General features: G+C 39.2%; 1 protein-coding gene across 6 annotated transcripts in view; it reads right to left on the reverse strand.

Annotated features, from left to right (window-relative positions):
- Ntrk2 (neurotrophic receptor tyrosine kinase 2) overlaps positions 1-15,708 on the reverse strand; it is a 370,633-nt gene that overhangs the window by 282,533 nt on the left and 72,392 nt on the right. For all 6 annotated transcript variants that reach the window (XM_070035478.1, XM_070035479.1, XM_070035481.1 and 3 more), the window contains exons 9-11: positions 13,359-13,394; positions 10,301-10,398; positions 4,844-4,943 (exon numbers count right to left, since the gene is read on the reverse strand). In XM_070035478.1, the coding sequence (XP_069891579.1) occupies positions 4,844-4,943; positions 10,301-10,398; positions 13,359-13,394 (234 nt within the window). The remainder of the gene's footprint in view (positions 1-4,843; positions 4,944-10,300; positions 10,399-13,358; positions 13,395-15,708) is intronic.

Below are 15,708 nucleotides of genomic sequence, written 5' to 3' on the forward strand. Positions count from 1 at the left end.
AATATACATATAATACTCTATATACCAATGGCCATCTACTAACAGAAGGGTTTTATCTGGGGCATCTACAATCCAACTGAAAGCCAAATAGGGCAAAGGTACAGAATTGAACAAGAAGAAATGGAGAGGCATAGATCTACCCCTTGACATCTTTATTGAAAAAAGAAACAGTAAACTACTGGGCATGCACAACAAGAAGCACAACCTATAGTGAGCAACGGTGAAAGATAAATCTGAGTTCATAGCAGGATACAAGCCACCATGTAGCACTTCTGCCAGCTTCAAACCTGGACAAAACCACATTCAAGGTCAGAGGTTAAAATAAATAAATAATTACACGAAATGGAAGACCAAGGGAACCCCCAAAATTTGAACACCAAATGCTCAAAATTACCCCTAGTGCATAAATTGTCTCACACTGTTTTGAACAATGCAACAGATAATCTCTTAGCCATAGCCATTCATTATCTTAAGTTAGGAGAAATTTAAAGCAAAAGATGAGGGGGGAGGGAGGTTGTCTCCTTTAGAAAGCTGGAAAAGTCCCAGGGACTCTCTTTTAACCTTTCACAGTATTAATTGTGTCCATTAATAAACTGAATGAAGCTACATGTTCTCTAGAATCAATCAGTCCATTAATATTTATTGAGTGTGAACTTGGGTCTAGGCTCTGGGTAAATAAAGATGGACAAACTTGAAAGCTGTCTCCATGGAGATCACAGTCTGTGCTACCTGGACTGGGCTGCACCATCAGCATTCCAACAAATGATATGTTTCAGTAAGCTCACAGCCCTGTGGACCCATCTCCAAAGCCCACACCACAGCTCACTGACTCTAATCTCAAATCCAGATTTAACTCTTGGGTTTGGAATATAGAGCTCACCTACCCACGATAACATCATCATTTACAAATAATGCTTGGGTCTTCATCAACTCACAATGGTTGAGTTTCCCTGCATTCAGCTGCACTGTGATCTTAAGAGGTTTCTGTTTGTGTTACCTGAGGCCCTTCAAATCAATAGAATTAACTGTGGTTTAAAATCTCAAGGTGCATATCTCCAAATGAAATCATTGACACTCATGATAAAGCATGCGATGCTAACATGTGCTTTGGATGTGGCTTGCTCCCCAAACACTGCTATGTTGAAGCTGGGCCTCCAATGTGGTTAAGATTGAGAGGTGGCATAGAACCTCTAAGATGTGGAGCGTAGGGGAAAGTGGTTAACTCACTGGGCTGCTGCCCTTAGAAGGAATGGATACTGGCCCTCAAAGTGAGTTAGTTCCTGCAAAGGTAAAATAGTTGTTAGAAAAGGGCAAGGAGAACAGAGAGGGGAAGGGTGGGCGAATGCAGTCATTATATTCAATGTCCAGATATGAAAATGGTACCAGGGCCAGGTGCTGGTGGCTCATGCCTATAACTCTAACTACTGAGGGGACTAAGATTTAAGGATCACAATTAGAAGCCAGTCCAGCCAGGAAAGTCCACAAGACTGTTTGTCTCCAGTTACCTAACAAAAAGCCAAACATGGAGTTGTGACTCAAGGGGTAGAATGTTATTCTTGAACAAAACAGCTCAAGGACAGCACCCAGGCCCTGAGTTCAAACCCCAGGACACACACACACACACACACACACACACACACACACACACACACACACACACACACACACACACACACACACGCACACATACATGCACACATACACACGTAAAAGAAATAGAGAATGGAACCAGGTAAATTGAAGGGATGAGCGGGATTGGAAGGGATGTGGTGAATGATGGAAGGGGTGACATCATTCAAGATGCATTGTACTCACAAACTGACATGTTAAATTGAAACCCCTCTGTACAACTATTTAAAGATAATAATTATTTATTTATTTTATTTTTATTTTTGTCAGTGTGGGGCTTGAACTCTGGGCTTGGGCACTGACCCTCAGCTCTTCAGCTCAAGGTGAGCACTCTACCACTTGAGCCACAGCACCACTTCCAGTTTTCTGGTGGTTTATTGGAGATAAGAGTTTCACGGACTTTCCTGCCTGGGCTGGCTTTGAACCATGATCCTCAGATCTCAGCCTCTTGAGTAGCTAGGATTACAGCCATGAGCCTTATTTTTAGCACCCGGCTAAAGATAATAATTTTTTAAAGAAGAAAGACTGCTCTCTAGCTTCATGTTTAACAGGGCCCAATCTCTCTCTCTCTCCCTCTCTCCCTCCCTCCCCCTCCATCTCTCTCTCTCTGCATCTCTCCCTTTTCCTCTTTCTGAGCCCTTCATGTTACAAAGCTCCCATAAGGATGTGAAAAACCTAGGACCATCACAGAGGTTGAACTAGTCTATTTAGACGTGCTGCCTCCAAAGGCTGTGAAATAAATGAACCTCTTTTTCATATATAATGCATCAGCTTCTGGCATTTCATTGTAGCTGTGGAAAACTGACTGATACAGCAAAGAATGAGCGAGTAAAAGCCATGAGCACCTGTGGGTAGGCTGGCAGCCATCTTTTGTCTCCATTTGTTTTCATGATAAGAGGCTATAATGGGTTATAACCTCATCAAAGATGCTTCTGAGGGCAAGAATTTCATTTGGAATAAGTAGCTCATCAGTACATCAGCTGTTGGCCCAGGCTATGTGTAGTTTACTATGCTACACAGAAATCATGACTGTTAGATTGCCAAGTTATTTCAGGAAGTAGTGTTTTCACTTACTCTTCCCCTTTTAGGACATAGGTTTTTTTCCCACACTAATCCTTGCTCTAATAACAGTTAAACTGCATTAACTTTCATTAATTTTTAAACACCTTTTCTATGCAGTTTTCATTTGTGCTCAATGCATAAGCCACATCTTAATTTCTAGATGTCCAAAGATGGTCAAGTAGCATCTGACTTGCAAAATAATAACGTCAGACCAGGCTCAATTTGGTCATATCATGCCACATGACATAGAAGAAAAAGAGCTATTCTAAACTAGCACACAAGTCTCTGAGACAAAATATATAATCATAATTTAATGAAACAAAACCTGAAACAAAATCTCTACCATTCTTCCCTCTTCTATCACAGCCCATAAGAAGAGTAAGTTGACATTTACAGATAATTCTTTTGTCAGTGCCATTCCTAAGTCAAGCATGAAGAATGCTCCTAAATTTTGCTCCAAGGATTCACAAAGCGTTAAATGAGCTCTCAGAAGAACCTAGAAATTGTCCTCTCTCTGAAAATCCCAGGAAATGAAAGATCCCAAACTAAATCCCTCAAGAAAGAAAATTATACACTGTTAGAATCTGGTACCCTTTAGTTAAAGGAGCACCTTCCAGGGGCTTCTCAGGAAAGAAAACACTTAATAAATTGTCATAGCAGTGAGTCAGCCTGATGAGGACTGTTGTCTAGTTCAACCTGGATAACCCCACAAAGTCTGGGGAGTAATGGGTGAGTATGGCTTCTATGTCAACTCCACACCAGTCATACGCACAGAGAGATATCTGATAGCCATGTTTATGGCATGGAATTGCCATTCTAAAAAAATACTGTAAAAATGTTTGTGCAAAAACAGCATCCACATCACCTGGAAAAGTAGAAATGCCAGCTCTCAGGTGCACACAGACCTAAGTCAGACTTCTGGGTTCCCCTTTAATCCATGCTTCTACACATCTAGCAAGCACATCTGCATCAAGGCAAGCTTGAGAAGCATGTGTACAATTAACGAAATCATTGCAGGGCAGGCCCTCTCCCAGTTCTTATTAGTAATCAGAGAATGAAAAGACTTTTCCTTCTCCTAAGAAAGTGACAGGAACCCGCAGGTTAAAGAGAGTCAAGGTGAAATTTCAAGGCTTTTCTTCTGTGTAATGTCTAAGCTAACTACTACCACATTCCCCTTCATTTATGATTTGAGAACCTTGGTCACTAGTAACAGATCTCATTCACTCAAATCCATGGTATAACCAGCAACATCCTGCTACTTAACCATTCTGTTCCAAGTACACAAGCAAGATTAACAACTCAGAGAGACCACATGGATAAAAACCCACCACATTGCTCCCCAACACAACCAAGAAACAACTAATCCTCCTTTATAACTTTCCCCTTTAGGCACTTAGGAGTATCTAGCTATTACAGACCACATGAAATACAACAATAATGCATTAGCTAAAACTAGACATCAAACTTTTGATCATGTATTTAAAAATCATCAAAACTCACTTTTTAAACAAGAAGTATACAAGCTCCTTTTCCTCTATTAATTTTTTGGCTTAAAAATACCAATTACCATTCTTGGCAATATAACCAAGAATATAGTGTTAATACACTGAGAATATTTCCACATAAAAAAATAAAGACCAGTCATACCCAAATGTTCCAATGTACCACCAGTGGCTGCTCTTATTTTGTTTCTGGTGGCTTACATTTCAAAACAATAAGAATCTGGAAAAGCAATAGCAGGATAAAACATACTGCTGAAGATTCAGAAATGATATACATAGCAGAAAGAACCTTCTTGAACAAGATGTATGAATTCCAGGTATCCTGTGTCACTGTGCCTCACCTGCCATCACCAAAGCTATAGGAGCAATGTTGTACTGTATCTCTGCCTCCTTCATGATTAGCTACTTGATACTCAAGAAAACAGGCCTGTGTTCTCTGGGCCAGCTGTCTTCATGGGCAGGTGGCAGTGCTGAGCACTGTCTTGGTTTGCTCTGTCTTGATTTGAACTATCATATCCTTGTTGCTATTTTTTCAGCCCTAAGCCTAGTCATCATCCGTCTAGCCACTTCCTTCTTTAGTGGTAATTAACATTAGTCATAAGCCAAAAATGATTCCACATAAGAAGTAAAATAAACACAACCCTTCTTACCTTTCATGCCAAACTTGGAGTGTCTTGCCAACTTAAGCAAAAACAGCATCACCAGCAGACAAAATCCCACCACAGAAGCAATTACCACCACAGCATAGACCTATGAAGAGGAAGAGAGGAGGCCAGTGACAATCTTGCTAATTAGTTCCTTATAATTCTATGGTACTGATGATGATGATAGCTACTGTTAACTGAATGTTTACTACTTGTTTCTATTCAGATATATCTGTTCACTCAATCCTCCACACATAGATCTTACTGTTATTCCTACTTTATAAATCAGAAGATAGAGGTGACAGTTTGGACAAATGGGTATCTACGTCTAATGGATATTTTGGTAGTTATAGTTACTGTAGGGAGATAGAGGATTGATAAATAGATCCATCCATTTAAACTAGTCATAATGGAAGACAGATAGAAGGGCGAGAAAGGGAAACAGAGGGATAGGGAGTCTATGGAACATAAATAGTAAAATACTATTTTGTCTGTTTATTATTATTATTATTATTATTATTATTATTATTATTATTATTATTATTATTATTATTATGCTTGATTAATTGATAGGTGGTACTGAGGATTGAATTTAGGCTATAGTGTTTGCTAGGTGGGGACTCTACCATTTGAGCCACACATCCAAACTAGCTTTTTACTGGTTATTTTGGAAATGAGAATGGCCTTGAACCACAGTCCTCTGGATGTCAGCCTCCTGAATAGCTAGGATTACAGGTGTGAGCCACCAGTACTAGGCTAAACATACAATTTTTTAGACTAATGAAATATAAAATGGTGTTAATTTTACTATTTTACTTTGTGTATGTTTGAAAATTTCCCCAAACAAATTGATTATTTGGGTTGGAATTGGTAGGGCCCCTTGGGAAGCAAGTGGTCACTGTTAGGTGAGTGCCACTTGTGACAATTCTTACATTGTACATTCAAGATCTGGGCAGTAAAGTATGAGCAATAAAGGACAGAAAGAAGGATTTTGTTTTGTTTTATTTTCAGTTTAAAAAATGGAATTGCAAGGGTGTGGGTTTTACAAGTGGGTAGATCTGTAAATTCTGTCACAGTTCTGAGAAGGAGAGGTCAGAAGCAAAGAAAAGTCAGTTCTCATTGCTGTCACTGCTACTCTGAAGTGTTTTATGACCAAGATGCTATTAGTACATGTTGCATCCTACCAAATGAGGGTGGAAGTACACTTTTGCGCATGACCTTCCAGTTTTGCTCAGCCCAAGGTGGTGTGTGTGTGTGTGTGTGTGTGTGTGTGTGTGTGTGTGTGTGTGTGTGTGTATGTGTGTGTGTGCGCGTGCTGATTCTGGAGGTTGAGAGCCTGGGCATTATCCTTTTGCTTTTTAGCTCAAGGCTGGCACCCTACCTCTTGAGCCATAGCTCCACTTCCTGCCTTTTATGCTGATTAATTGGAGATAAGAATCACATAAACTTTACTGCCCCAGCTCTTTTTGAGTCTTGATTCTCAGATCTCAGCTTCTGGGTGCTAGGATTACAAGTGTGAGCCACCAGAGCCTGGTTCAAGGTCTTGTTTTTAAAATAAACATTCCAAGAAATTGGCAAACTTTTGCTACAAGTGTCAAAAAGTAAATAAACAGGATCTTCCAGCCATACAGTCTCTGTTGTAAGGATTTAGCTTTGCCAGTGTAGTACGAAAACCACCAGGAAAGATATGAAAACGTGGACCAGGAAAGATATGAAAACGTGGACTAAGACACTTGATCTTCATGTGTCAATCTGCTTAGCAATCATTAAAATAGGTAGTACTGTTTTCCTCTGATGTGATCATTTACACCATTCACCATTTCTGTCCCCCACAAGTTTCTCCTAAACACCCATGTCCTGACTTGCTTGTAGTTGAGACATATTACTGCAGGGCAGAGAATTTTATTGTAAGTCTGAGATCTTAGTCTAAAGTCTGAGATCCTAGATAATGTTGCCACCCACAGGACATTTGCCAGTTCTAGCTTATCACCCCAGGAGAAGGTGCGACTAGCACCTACTGGGTAGAAGCCAGGGACACTGCTGAATATGGTCGGGATAAGCCCCTTCCTCAAATTATTCGTCTTAAAGTGCAAATTGAGTCAAGGTTGGAAAACCCTGCTCTAGAAGTCTCTTTCACTCTGCCCTAATAAATGCCAACTCTCCAAACAGTAGCCACTTTCTCAGTCAGGTCTTAGAACCAGAACATGACTGATTAGAGCCTCTAGCCAAGACGTGTAGTGAAACTTGACTAGTTAAGTAGCCAACTTAACTAGTGCCTTTATACCACTAAGGTGTGGGCATGCTTGTTACAGCAGCAGTGCTTATCCTGACTGATAAATCTGATAGTAAGAGGAACTACGAAGCAGAGATTGTCAAGTATACAAGTTATTCCTGAGCATAAAAATTAGATGTATCACTTATGGAGATATATGACTTCAGAATTAGTTGGTTTCTCTGCATCTTGTAAATTCCCCATAGACATTGGTGACTGTAATAATTCTCTATCATGAAGTTTGTTACAAATCCTCAATGAGTTAATACAGATGATGGACTTAGAAAAATGTCTACTACAATAGATACCTTAATATTGATTGGCAAGAGTAAGGAAGAGGATGCTGGTAGAACTAAAATTGAAAAAACAAATTAAATAAGAAACCCAAGGTCACATCTCTCAAGCTTGGAAATTTGATCCAGTCTGTCCAGATATAAAACCTATGAATTATGCATGACACTGCCTCTCCAAACTGTGTGGTTGTCAAGGAATGTAGGGGAATGAAAGCATTTAGCATTATCCTTCCAGGATGTCTGCTGGTATAGTATTAGGTAAGTCAACAGCAAAGTACTAAGCTGACCACTTGCCAAACTCAAGCTAAAGTATGATGAATCTCGCCTTTGTGTGTTAGGTACTTGTACAGTACCTGTACAGGTACTACTGGTTCTCATGGACAGTGCTCCTGACCATGTCTGAGTGTAGACTTAATTCTGCCTCACTAGCCTATGTATACACAGAATTGCAGCAATTCCTACAAGACTAGTTGCAGATCCATTTATTCTAACCACTCACACTTACCTAAGGTGATTGGACTTTTTTGTTATGATTGGCGTAAATCTTTGTTTTAATGAATGTTTCATGGGAAAGAAGTCAAATTTCAGCTATAAATTTCTTGACTTCAATGAATTCTATAATGCTATATATAGAAAGAGAACATTGAAATAAATTCAAAGTAAATCTTATAGATAAGAATGTTGACATGGAGACTAGGTGACTTCTCTCAATAGCACCAGGGGACAGTCTCTTGCTCTTTTGGAAAGGTCTCTGGCTGAGATTCAAGAATTCAGGCTCCCTATGTTTTCAGGATCCCCAGGCTTTGCTGGATATGGGAGCTAAAGCAGATATTTCAGTTCCCAAAGCTTCTACTTCCTCATAAAGCAGTAACTCTTTCTCTGCTTTCTCTAGGTAAGTCTAGAATGGGTAAGTCAACATGGAAACTGGAAGTAGCTAGTCATTTGCCAATAAACATTCTTACCTATTCAAGTCATTCTAAATATAAACTCTTTAAAGAACAAAGACTCCTATGACAATCAGAAGGATCATTTTTTTCAAAACCCATAAAGACAAAGTTTCATATCCTGTGCATGTGTTGAGATAGGGTAGCCTTTATGTAGAAGACATGCATGGGTAAATCTTGATTAGTTGACTGCATGGGTGAATCTTGATTAGTTCACTGGATAGTTGGTTGGTTTTCATTCAAGGATAGCTCTTAGAATAAAACAAATTTGCAAATTCCTTGTAAATCCAACAAGGTGGATTATTATTATTATTATCATCATCATCATCATTATTATTTGATGGCACTAGGATTTGAACTCAGGGTTTCATGCTTGCTAGGCAAGCAAGATCTGCCATTTGAGCCATGCCGCATTTTTTTCACTCTTCTGTCTGCTGACCCAAAACCACTATTTTCCTTTCATTTCCTCCTAAGTATCTGGGATTACAGATATAGACCACCACACTCAGCCCCATGCTAGAGTATGGTATCCTCCAAAGAAAAGCAATTGTGCAATCTGTCTCTGTCAAAAGCCAGATAGTAAGCATGGTCAAGCTTTTCAGTCCATAAGAACTTTGCTGCAATGACTTCACTCATCACTGTAGCACAATAGTAGTCACAGATAATACACAAGCAAGTAGGCATGGCTGGATTCCAATAAAACTTTATTTATGGTAAGTTCCCAAATTTGAATTTCATAAAGTTTTCATGTCTTGAACCATCATTCTTCTTTTGAAATTTTAAAAACCATGTTTTTAAAATGGGCACAATGGAACTAATTTGTAATCCCACAAACTAAGACAGCAAACGAATTGAAGGTGTACTAGCAAGCACAAAGCTGAATTCAATCCTCAGTCTTATCGAAACAATTAAAAGAATGTAAAAATTATTTTAGCCTGGAAACAGCACAGAAACAAAGGGTGAGACAGAATTGACCCATAGGTCCTACTTTGGCACCATGACAACAGAGAGGGAAAGAAAAGGGTGGATTCATAATTCTATGAATAAAGAGCCCTCAATACACACTGTGTGCATAGGAGAAGTGACAGACTAATACTACCATTGGTCCATAGGAACTGTGATGTCTCTTGTGGGACTCCTCACTTGGAAACAAAGCTAAACATCTTGGACTACTTTGGGACCAAATCTCCAGCTTCTCCTATGACTGTACATACACATTGTGCCCTGCTGCCAAGGACAGTTGACAAGCTGTTGATCACAAGACCTATAGTTTCCTTTCCCTCAATTCCTATGTGTGTCAACCCTGCAGAAACCACACAAAATGCCACCTTACAGCTACAGTCTATCTCTGCTAAAGGATAGGCTTCTCCATGATGATTCCTACATTTAGTAGACCCTCAAACTTTTACATAAAGATTTGAGGAGACAAGTGTGCTCTCTGAATGAAAGCCCTCATTTCTTGATCTCTATCTAGTGCTCACCTTGACTGACATTTGGAACAGGCACCACTAACAATTTAATGTGGCACACATTCACATTGAAAAACAAAAGTACATAGAAGGAGAAACAAGAGTTGAATGCTGGTGGCTCATGCCTATAATCCTAGCTACTTAGAAGGCTGAGAACTGAGGATTGTAGTCTGAGCTCCAATTATCCACCAAAAATCTAGAAATAGAGGTGTTGCCCAAGGAATAGAGTGTCAATCTTGAGCAAAAATGCTAATGCACAGCACCTAGGCCCTGAGAGCAAACCCTATTACTGCCACAAGGAATTTGGAGACCCTATCATTTATCATTTTTCTTGAATCTTTCCACTGATAACCCTTCTAACATGTCATGGCCTGTTTACATCTACACAATGCAAAATGTCTTCTGGAAGCAGCTTCAGTTGCTCTCATATGGAAGCATCCAAGATGCTCAGAACCACTGTGGGAGGCACCTGCGTATCCACTCACCGAAAGATGTTCCCGACCAGTTTTGTCAGTAACATCCGTGGAAGGGATTTCATTACTTTTGTTGGTGGTGTCCTCTATGTCAATCATTGCCGTTGAGTCTTAAATTGGAGAAAGGAGTAAAGAAGAAATACGAAGTTGTCATTCAGCTACTGACAAATACAAGGCCACAGTAAGACCCAAAACAAAACAAGGCAGATCACAGTGATTCCAAATTATCGTCAGCTCCAGGCTGATCTGGAGAAGCATGGCCCACTGCTGAGTTAAATACACTGTAGCATCACGATTGCATGAAGCTAAACTTTTATTCAGCCCAGATCTTTCCATCATTGTTCTGTTGGTCAAGTTCTAAACCTGGTGTAGAGATTCTTCTTTGTGTGCAAGAAACTACTTCTTTTATTGAAGGCCTCTTTAACACAAATGTGAATGAGAATGGATCATCTAAAACTCATCACAGAAGAGACTTTGGAAACCAAGTCTGACTGCGGGTTTCCCAGATAAAAAAGAGGAAATGACTAATCTAAGGCCAGCCAGCACAGAGAGAGCAGAGCTCTGGACATCAGTGCAGATTTAAAATGAATAGCACTGAGCCCAGGGCAGATACATCTCATTTGAATAAAAGTTAAATGCTTAAAATGGAACCTGATATAAGCATCAATAGGGCACTGGAGTCCACAAAAGGAACTTCTTCAAAGAGTTCTGAACTGCCAATAATCCCATTTCAACTACTCAAAGTTAGACCAATGCAATACTCAGAATCATAAAGGTACATTTTCACTTTATCTGGTCTCAAAGGCCTCTGGGAATCAATTTTAGTCTACTGGATTAATATGGAAATAAACACTGATTTTTGTAGGCAAAGTTTTCATTTTATTTTAACTTTTTTTTTTATCATCTTTAAGTAGCTGTGCAAAGGAATTGCCATTTAACAAAGTTGTTTATAAATATAATCTGTCTTGATCAAAGTGTTCATTAGTAATATTGCATATGAAATATCATAAAAGATTCTTGAGTTTAGTACAAATAATATTGATTATCAGTGTCTGTATTTTTACTTTCAAACAGGTATAGCAATTTTAATTTCCATCCTGAATGTGCTACCTCATTAACTCAGTCCCAGGTAAACATTTCTACTAAGAATCCTCATGTTGGCCTTGGTAACAATCAATTTAAATTATATTTTTGTTAGCAAAATGCTCCTTTGAATATGAATGAAAAAACAGAAAAAAGCACCTATTATTGGTTTGATATTTTATTGGTAATGACAAGTGTCACATCCCCACCACATTCATTGTAAATTTCTTTTTTTGGGGGGGGGGGTCCGGTCATGGGTCTGAACTCTGGGCCTGGGCGCTGTGCCTCAGCTCTTCAGCTCAAGGCTAGCGCTCTACCACTTAAGCCACAGCGCCACTTCCAGATTTTTTCTTTTTGCTTATGTGGTGCTGAGGAATCGAACCCAGGGCCTCAGGCACGCAAGGCAAGTGCTCTACCACTGAGCCACCTTCCCAGCCCTCATTGTAAATATCTTAACTCTTATTGATTTCACATGTGAACAGATTTTATTTATTTGTTTGCTTATGTTATGTTATAGTCATTCACTCATGCAAAATTAAAACCATTTAAAACTTCATAGTTTAAAATCATGACATTTTTGCCCAAAGGCTCACCATGGGAATTGATACCAATGGAAAGATGAGTGTTTGTATGTATATTTAGATCTAAAGTCAAAGAACAGGCTTTTGACCATTCTTCAATCTTAAGCTACATCTTGAAATGTAGGCTCTCATTTCACTAAAGTTAGTAGCTTTGGGGTCATAGTAGTGGTTTGTTGGAAATGGCTTAAAAATGGGTTCTTATACCCAGTAACGCATGTTTAGCATTTGGTCAAACTAGCAAAGCAGATGCAAGATACTTAAAGGCTGGTATGCTGGACTTTTGAATTCCTTCCCTCAGACATTCCTGAGTATTTCACTTTGTTTTAGGATTTAAGCTTCTCACTTCCAAGGAAATGGAGCCTTACTCCAGGAATGGATCTAATTAGCCAAAGGTGAGCCCAACTCTCTTCTCAGTAATGCAGTGGACTATGACTTAACTAACTGCTTTTGTTTTTGTTTCTGTTCTTGTGACAGTACTGAGAACTGAACTCAGGGCTTGTTAGGCAGAGACTCTTACTATTTGAGCCACAACTTCAGTCTTTTGGGCTTTGATTTTTTTTTTTAATGGTCTTACTTTCTGCCTAGTCTAGGCTGGACAAGATCCTAGCTGAGATGACAGGTGCATGTCACCACACCCAGCCTGTTATTGGTTAGGAGGAGGTCTTTCAAACATTCTGATTGGGCTAGCCTCGAACCACGATCTTCCTGATCTTTGCCTCTCAAGTAGCTGGGATTACAGACTCTCCTTCTGAGTACAAAGAGGGCTTGGTAAACCTCTAAGGTCCTGAATCTGTGTCACCATCAGACTCTCTTCTCGCCTTCCCATCAGTGTTGGTGGAAATAGCTCTATGCCAGCCTCAAGTTACAGCTATAAGGAAAACCAGCTTTCAGCAAAGCTGGCATTGTGGGCTGAGGGATTGAAAGCAGGTGAATGGGAGTCCCCAGTGATAGATACAGTTGAGCTGCCTGTACAGCCAGGCCTGAAGCCAGCCCTCCCTTGGAAGTTCCTCTCCATGAGCCACACTGCTCATTATAACAGAAACAGTTCTAAATTGGGTTTACTGTCATAGACAGAAACTGATATTACCCCCCCCCCCCTTTTCTTGGTAGTCATGGCTTTTAAACAGGTAATTAGTTCCCAATTGTGGAAGCAAAATGTCTGTTCCAGCAGAATGGATTTACTACTTCCAAGAACAGAGGCTGAGAGAGAAAGTGCTATTTACAGGCACTCTAAATATCAAGGGAAAACAGCCATCAATACTGAGTGATTTTTTTGGGATGTTATTTTGGCCTATGTAGTGCTTAACGTATATATTTGCCTGAGCTTAAAGGTCTTCTTTTGGTTGATGTATTTCATTATACACAAACATTGTTCAAAAAACAAAAGAAAAAAATGTGATAGTTACCATCATAAATGAGATCAATATAATTCGGGTTTGCACCTATAAAACAAAACAAGGCAAAGATTTGTAAGTATGCATTTTAGAGTTAACAAAACTACTCTTTATACCAACTAAAATGGGCTAAGTTTACATTGAGGATTTCATAATCAAATATACTGTTCCAGGAAAGTTAAATTACACCTGAAGTTCTTGTTTGCATTTTGTTAATTCTCTCTCTTCCCCAGACCTCCAAAAAAGAAAAGAGTAATGAGAAGTCAAAATTACTTCATAGCCCAATAAATTATGAATTATATGTATATAATATATATGGTTGACTATATGAACTCTAATTTTAGTAATATTTAATCCCAGAAATCAGTCATTTACATAACACTTTAAAAAATTCTCTGCTTATTTGGGTATTACTATCAAGATATATATAATGTTCATGAACATTTGATTAACACTGGACAAAATGACATCTACAGCATGACTTTACTCTCTTCCCAGATATCCTAGAGATGCAAAAGCTGTTGACAAATTATCCTTGCCCTAAAAGCATCACTGAAGGAAATAACATGTAGTTTCCCCATTGAAATCATCAATGGACAAGATTTTAAATGAATGTTTTGTCAAATAAAAAATATGAGTATATCAGTTTAATTTTGTGAATGATTCTGTAGTCAACAGGAAGGTCAAAGTATTCTGCTTACAAACATCTCCATGAAACATGCTAACAACATTTAAAATTCTTGTGAATTTCCAACAAGAATTAGTAGCAAAAACATTTGCTACTTCTTTTCTGAGCACAGCTAACTGGAGTCTTTATGTACTACTTGGCAATTATATTAAATTGTGCTCTAATACTTAAGTGACTGAAATATAAATTTCCAAACCCTTTGATATACTTTTGTCTCTACTTTCCATGTAAAATAGTGAGACTTGTAAAGCATAAAGCTTATTCTGTTTTCATTTCATTTTTGAACACTCAGCAGGAAAAAAATCATTAAAATAAAGTGAAATGAGCTAAGTTTCTGCCCATAAATTGCCCTGGGAATAATCGAGGTAGGTCTAAATGAAGAATCAAATAAAAGTTTCCCTAATGTTCACATTTCCACACATTTCAATTAGGAGACTATCTGTTTACCAAGAAAAAAAATTAAATGGATGGCTCTGTACTTTGATTTAGAGATACCGCAAACTGCTGTGGTATTCTTGCTTTTTTCCCAACTCCAGGAACACTTTTCTTGTAGGATAGCTTATGACAAAACCACGTGAAATAGATCAGTACCTAGCCTGTGTGGCTACCTGCTTGACACTTGTAAATCTCAATTGTATTTTCAGGAGCCTTATTATCCTCAACATTATTCCCAGGTGGTTTCCAGTTACCATCTCAATATGCATTATCAGGATTATTTGTAGTTGATTTGACACCCCTGAAAAGAGACTTTTAGCTTTCCCTTGAACTAAGAGCCCTAAGGTGGTCCCAGGATCAGACTTGCTGGTGTCATCTGCAGAGCACCCATCCATTTTCTGAAGTCCTCTGTCTTTGCAAAGACTAAAAGACTCCAGATCAGATGAGGTTTCCTACCCCATGGGGGATTTACCACCCCAACTGAAGAGTAAGTTCTAAAACCTCAAAGGAGCAAACCATTCTCTGAGCTGCTCAGTAATAGGGTATTTGAGATGTCACTCTACAATCCTCTCATTCTGCACCTACCTCCACATAGAGTCTTAGTCTGCAAGGGTACACGTGTTCCAGTGGGACCCCTCATTTCTAAACTTCACTTGATATGTCCAGGACCCAGAATCCTCTTCTTATCTTCCCCAAACCTATGCCTGACTATCAATATGGCCACGCCACCATGGTGTAAACCTTCTAGGTGAGCACTCTACCATTTGAACCACATCCCCACCACTTGAGCCACATCCCCAGCCCTCAGTGAAAACCTTCAGTCTGAACTGCAAAAGAGAGATAAGGAAAAAAAGAAGAGGTGGGTTGGGCTGACCACATGCACACCAGGAAAACCTTTCATTGGATTGCTAGAGTCACAGGTCAGAGGCCAATGGTCTGGGTCCAGCCCCACTAATACCACTATGTTCTCAAATGAATTCCAAGAGCCTGAGAAATCTAACTTCAAGCCCACAGTTCCAGGTCATTATAAACATATTCTTGTCAGATAGGAAGGTAGAAGTTATCTTATTTCAGTTTCTGGCTTGGGTTATAATATTTTGGATTGTAAGTATGAGAACTTTAATTGGTTCTAGAGTGATTAGATTGCCCCAAGACTAAGGAGATTCATGCAACTTTTGAACTTAAGTTCTAAAATTGGAGCAGTCCCTGCCAGATTTGTTCCATTTGTCCAGGCCCAAA

The sequence above is a fragment of the Dipodomys merriami genome, unplaced genomic scaffold (genome assembly GCF_024711535.1).
Source record: "Dipodomys merriami isolate MVZ:Mamm:240054 unplaced genomic scaffold, mDipMer1.0.p SCAF_26, whole genome shotgun sequence".
Taxonomy (NCBI): domain Eukaryota; kingdom Metazoa; phylum Chordata; class Mammalia; order Rodentia; family Heteromyidae; genus Dipodomys; species Dipodomys merriami.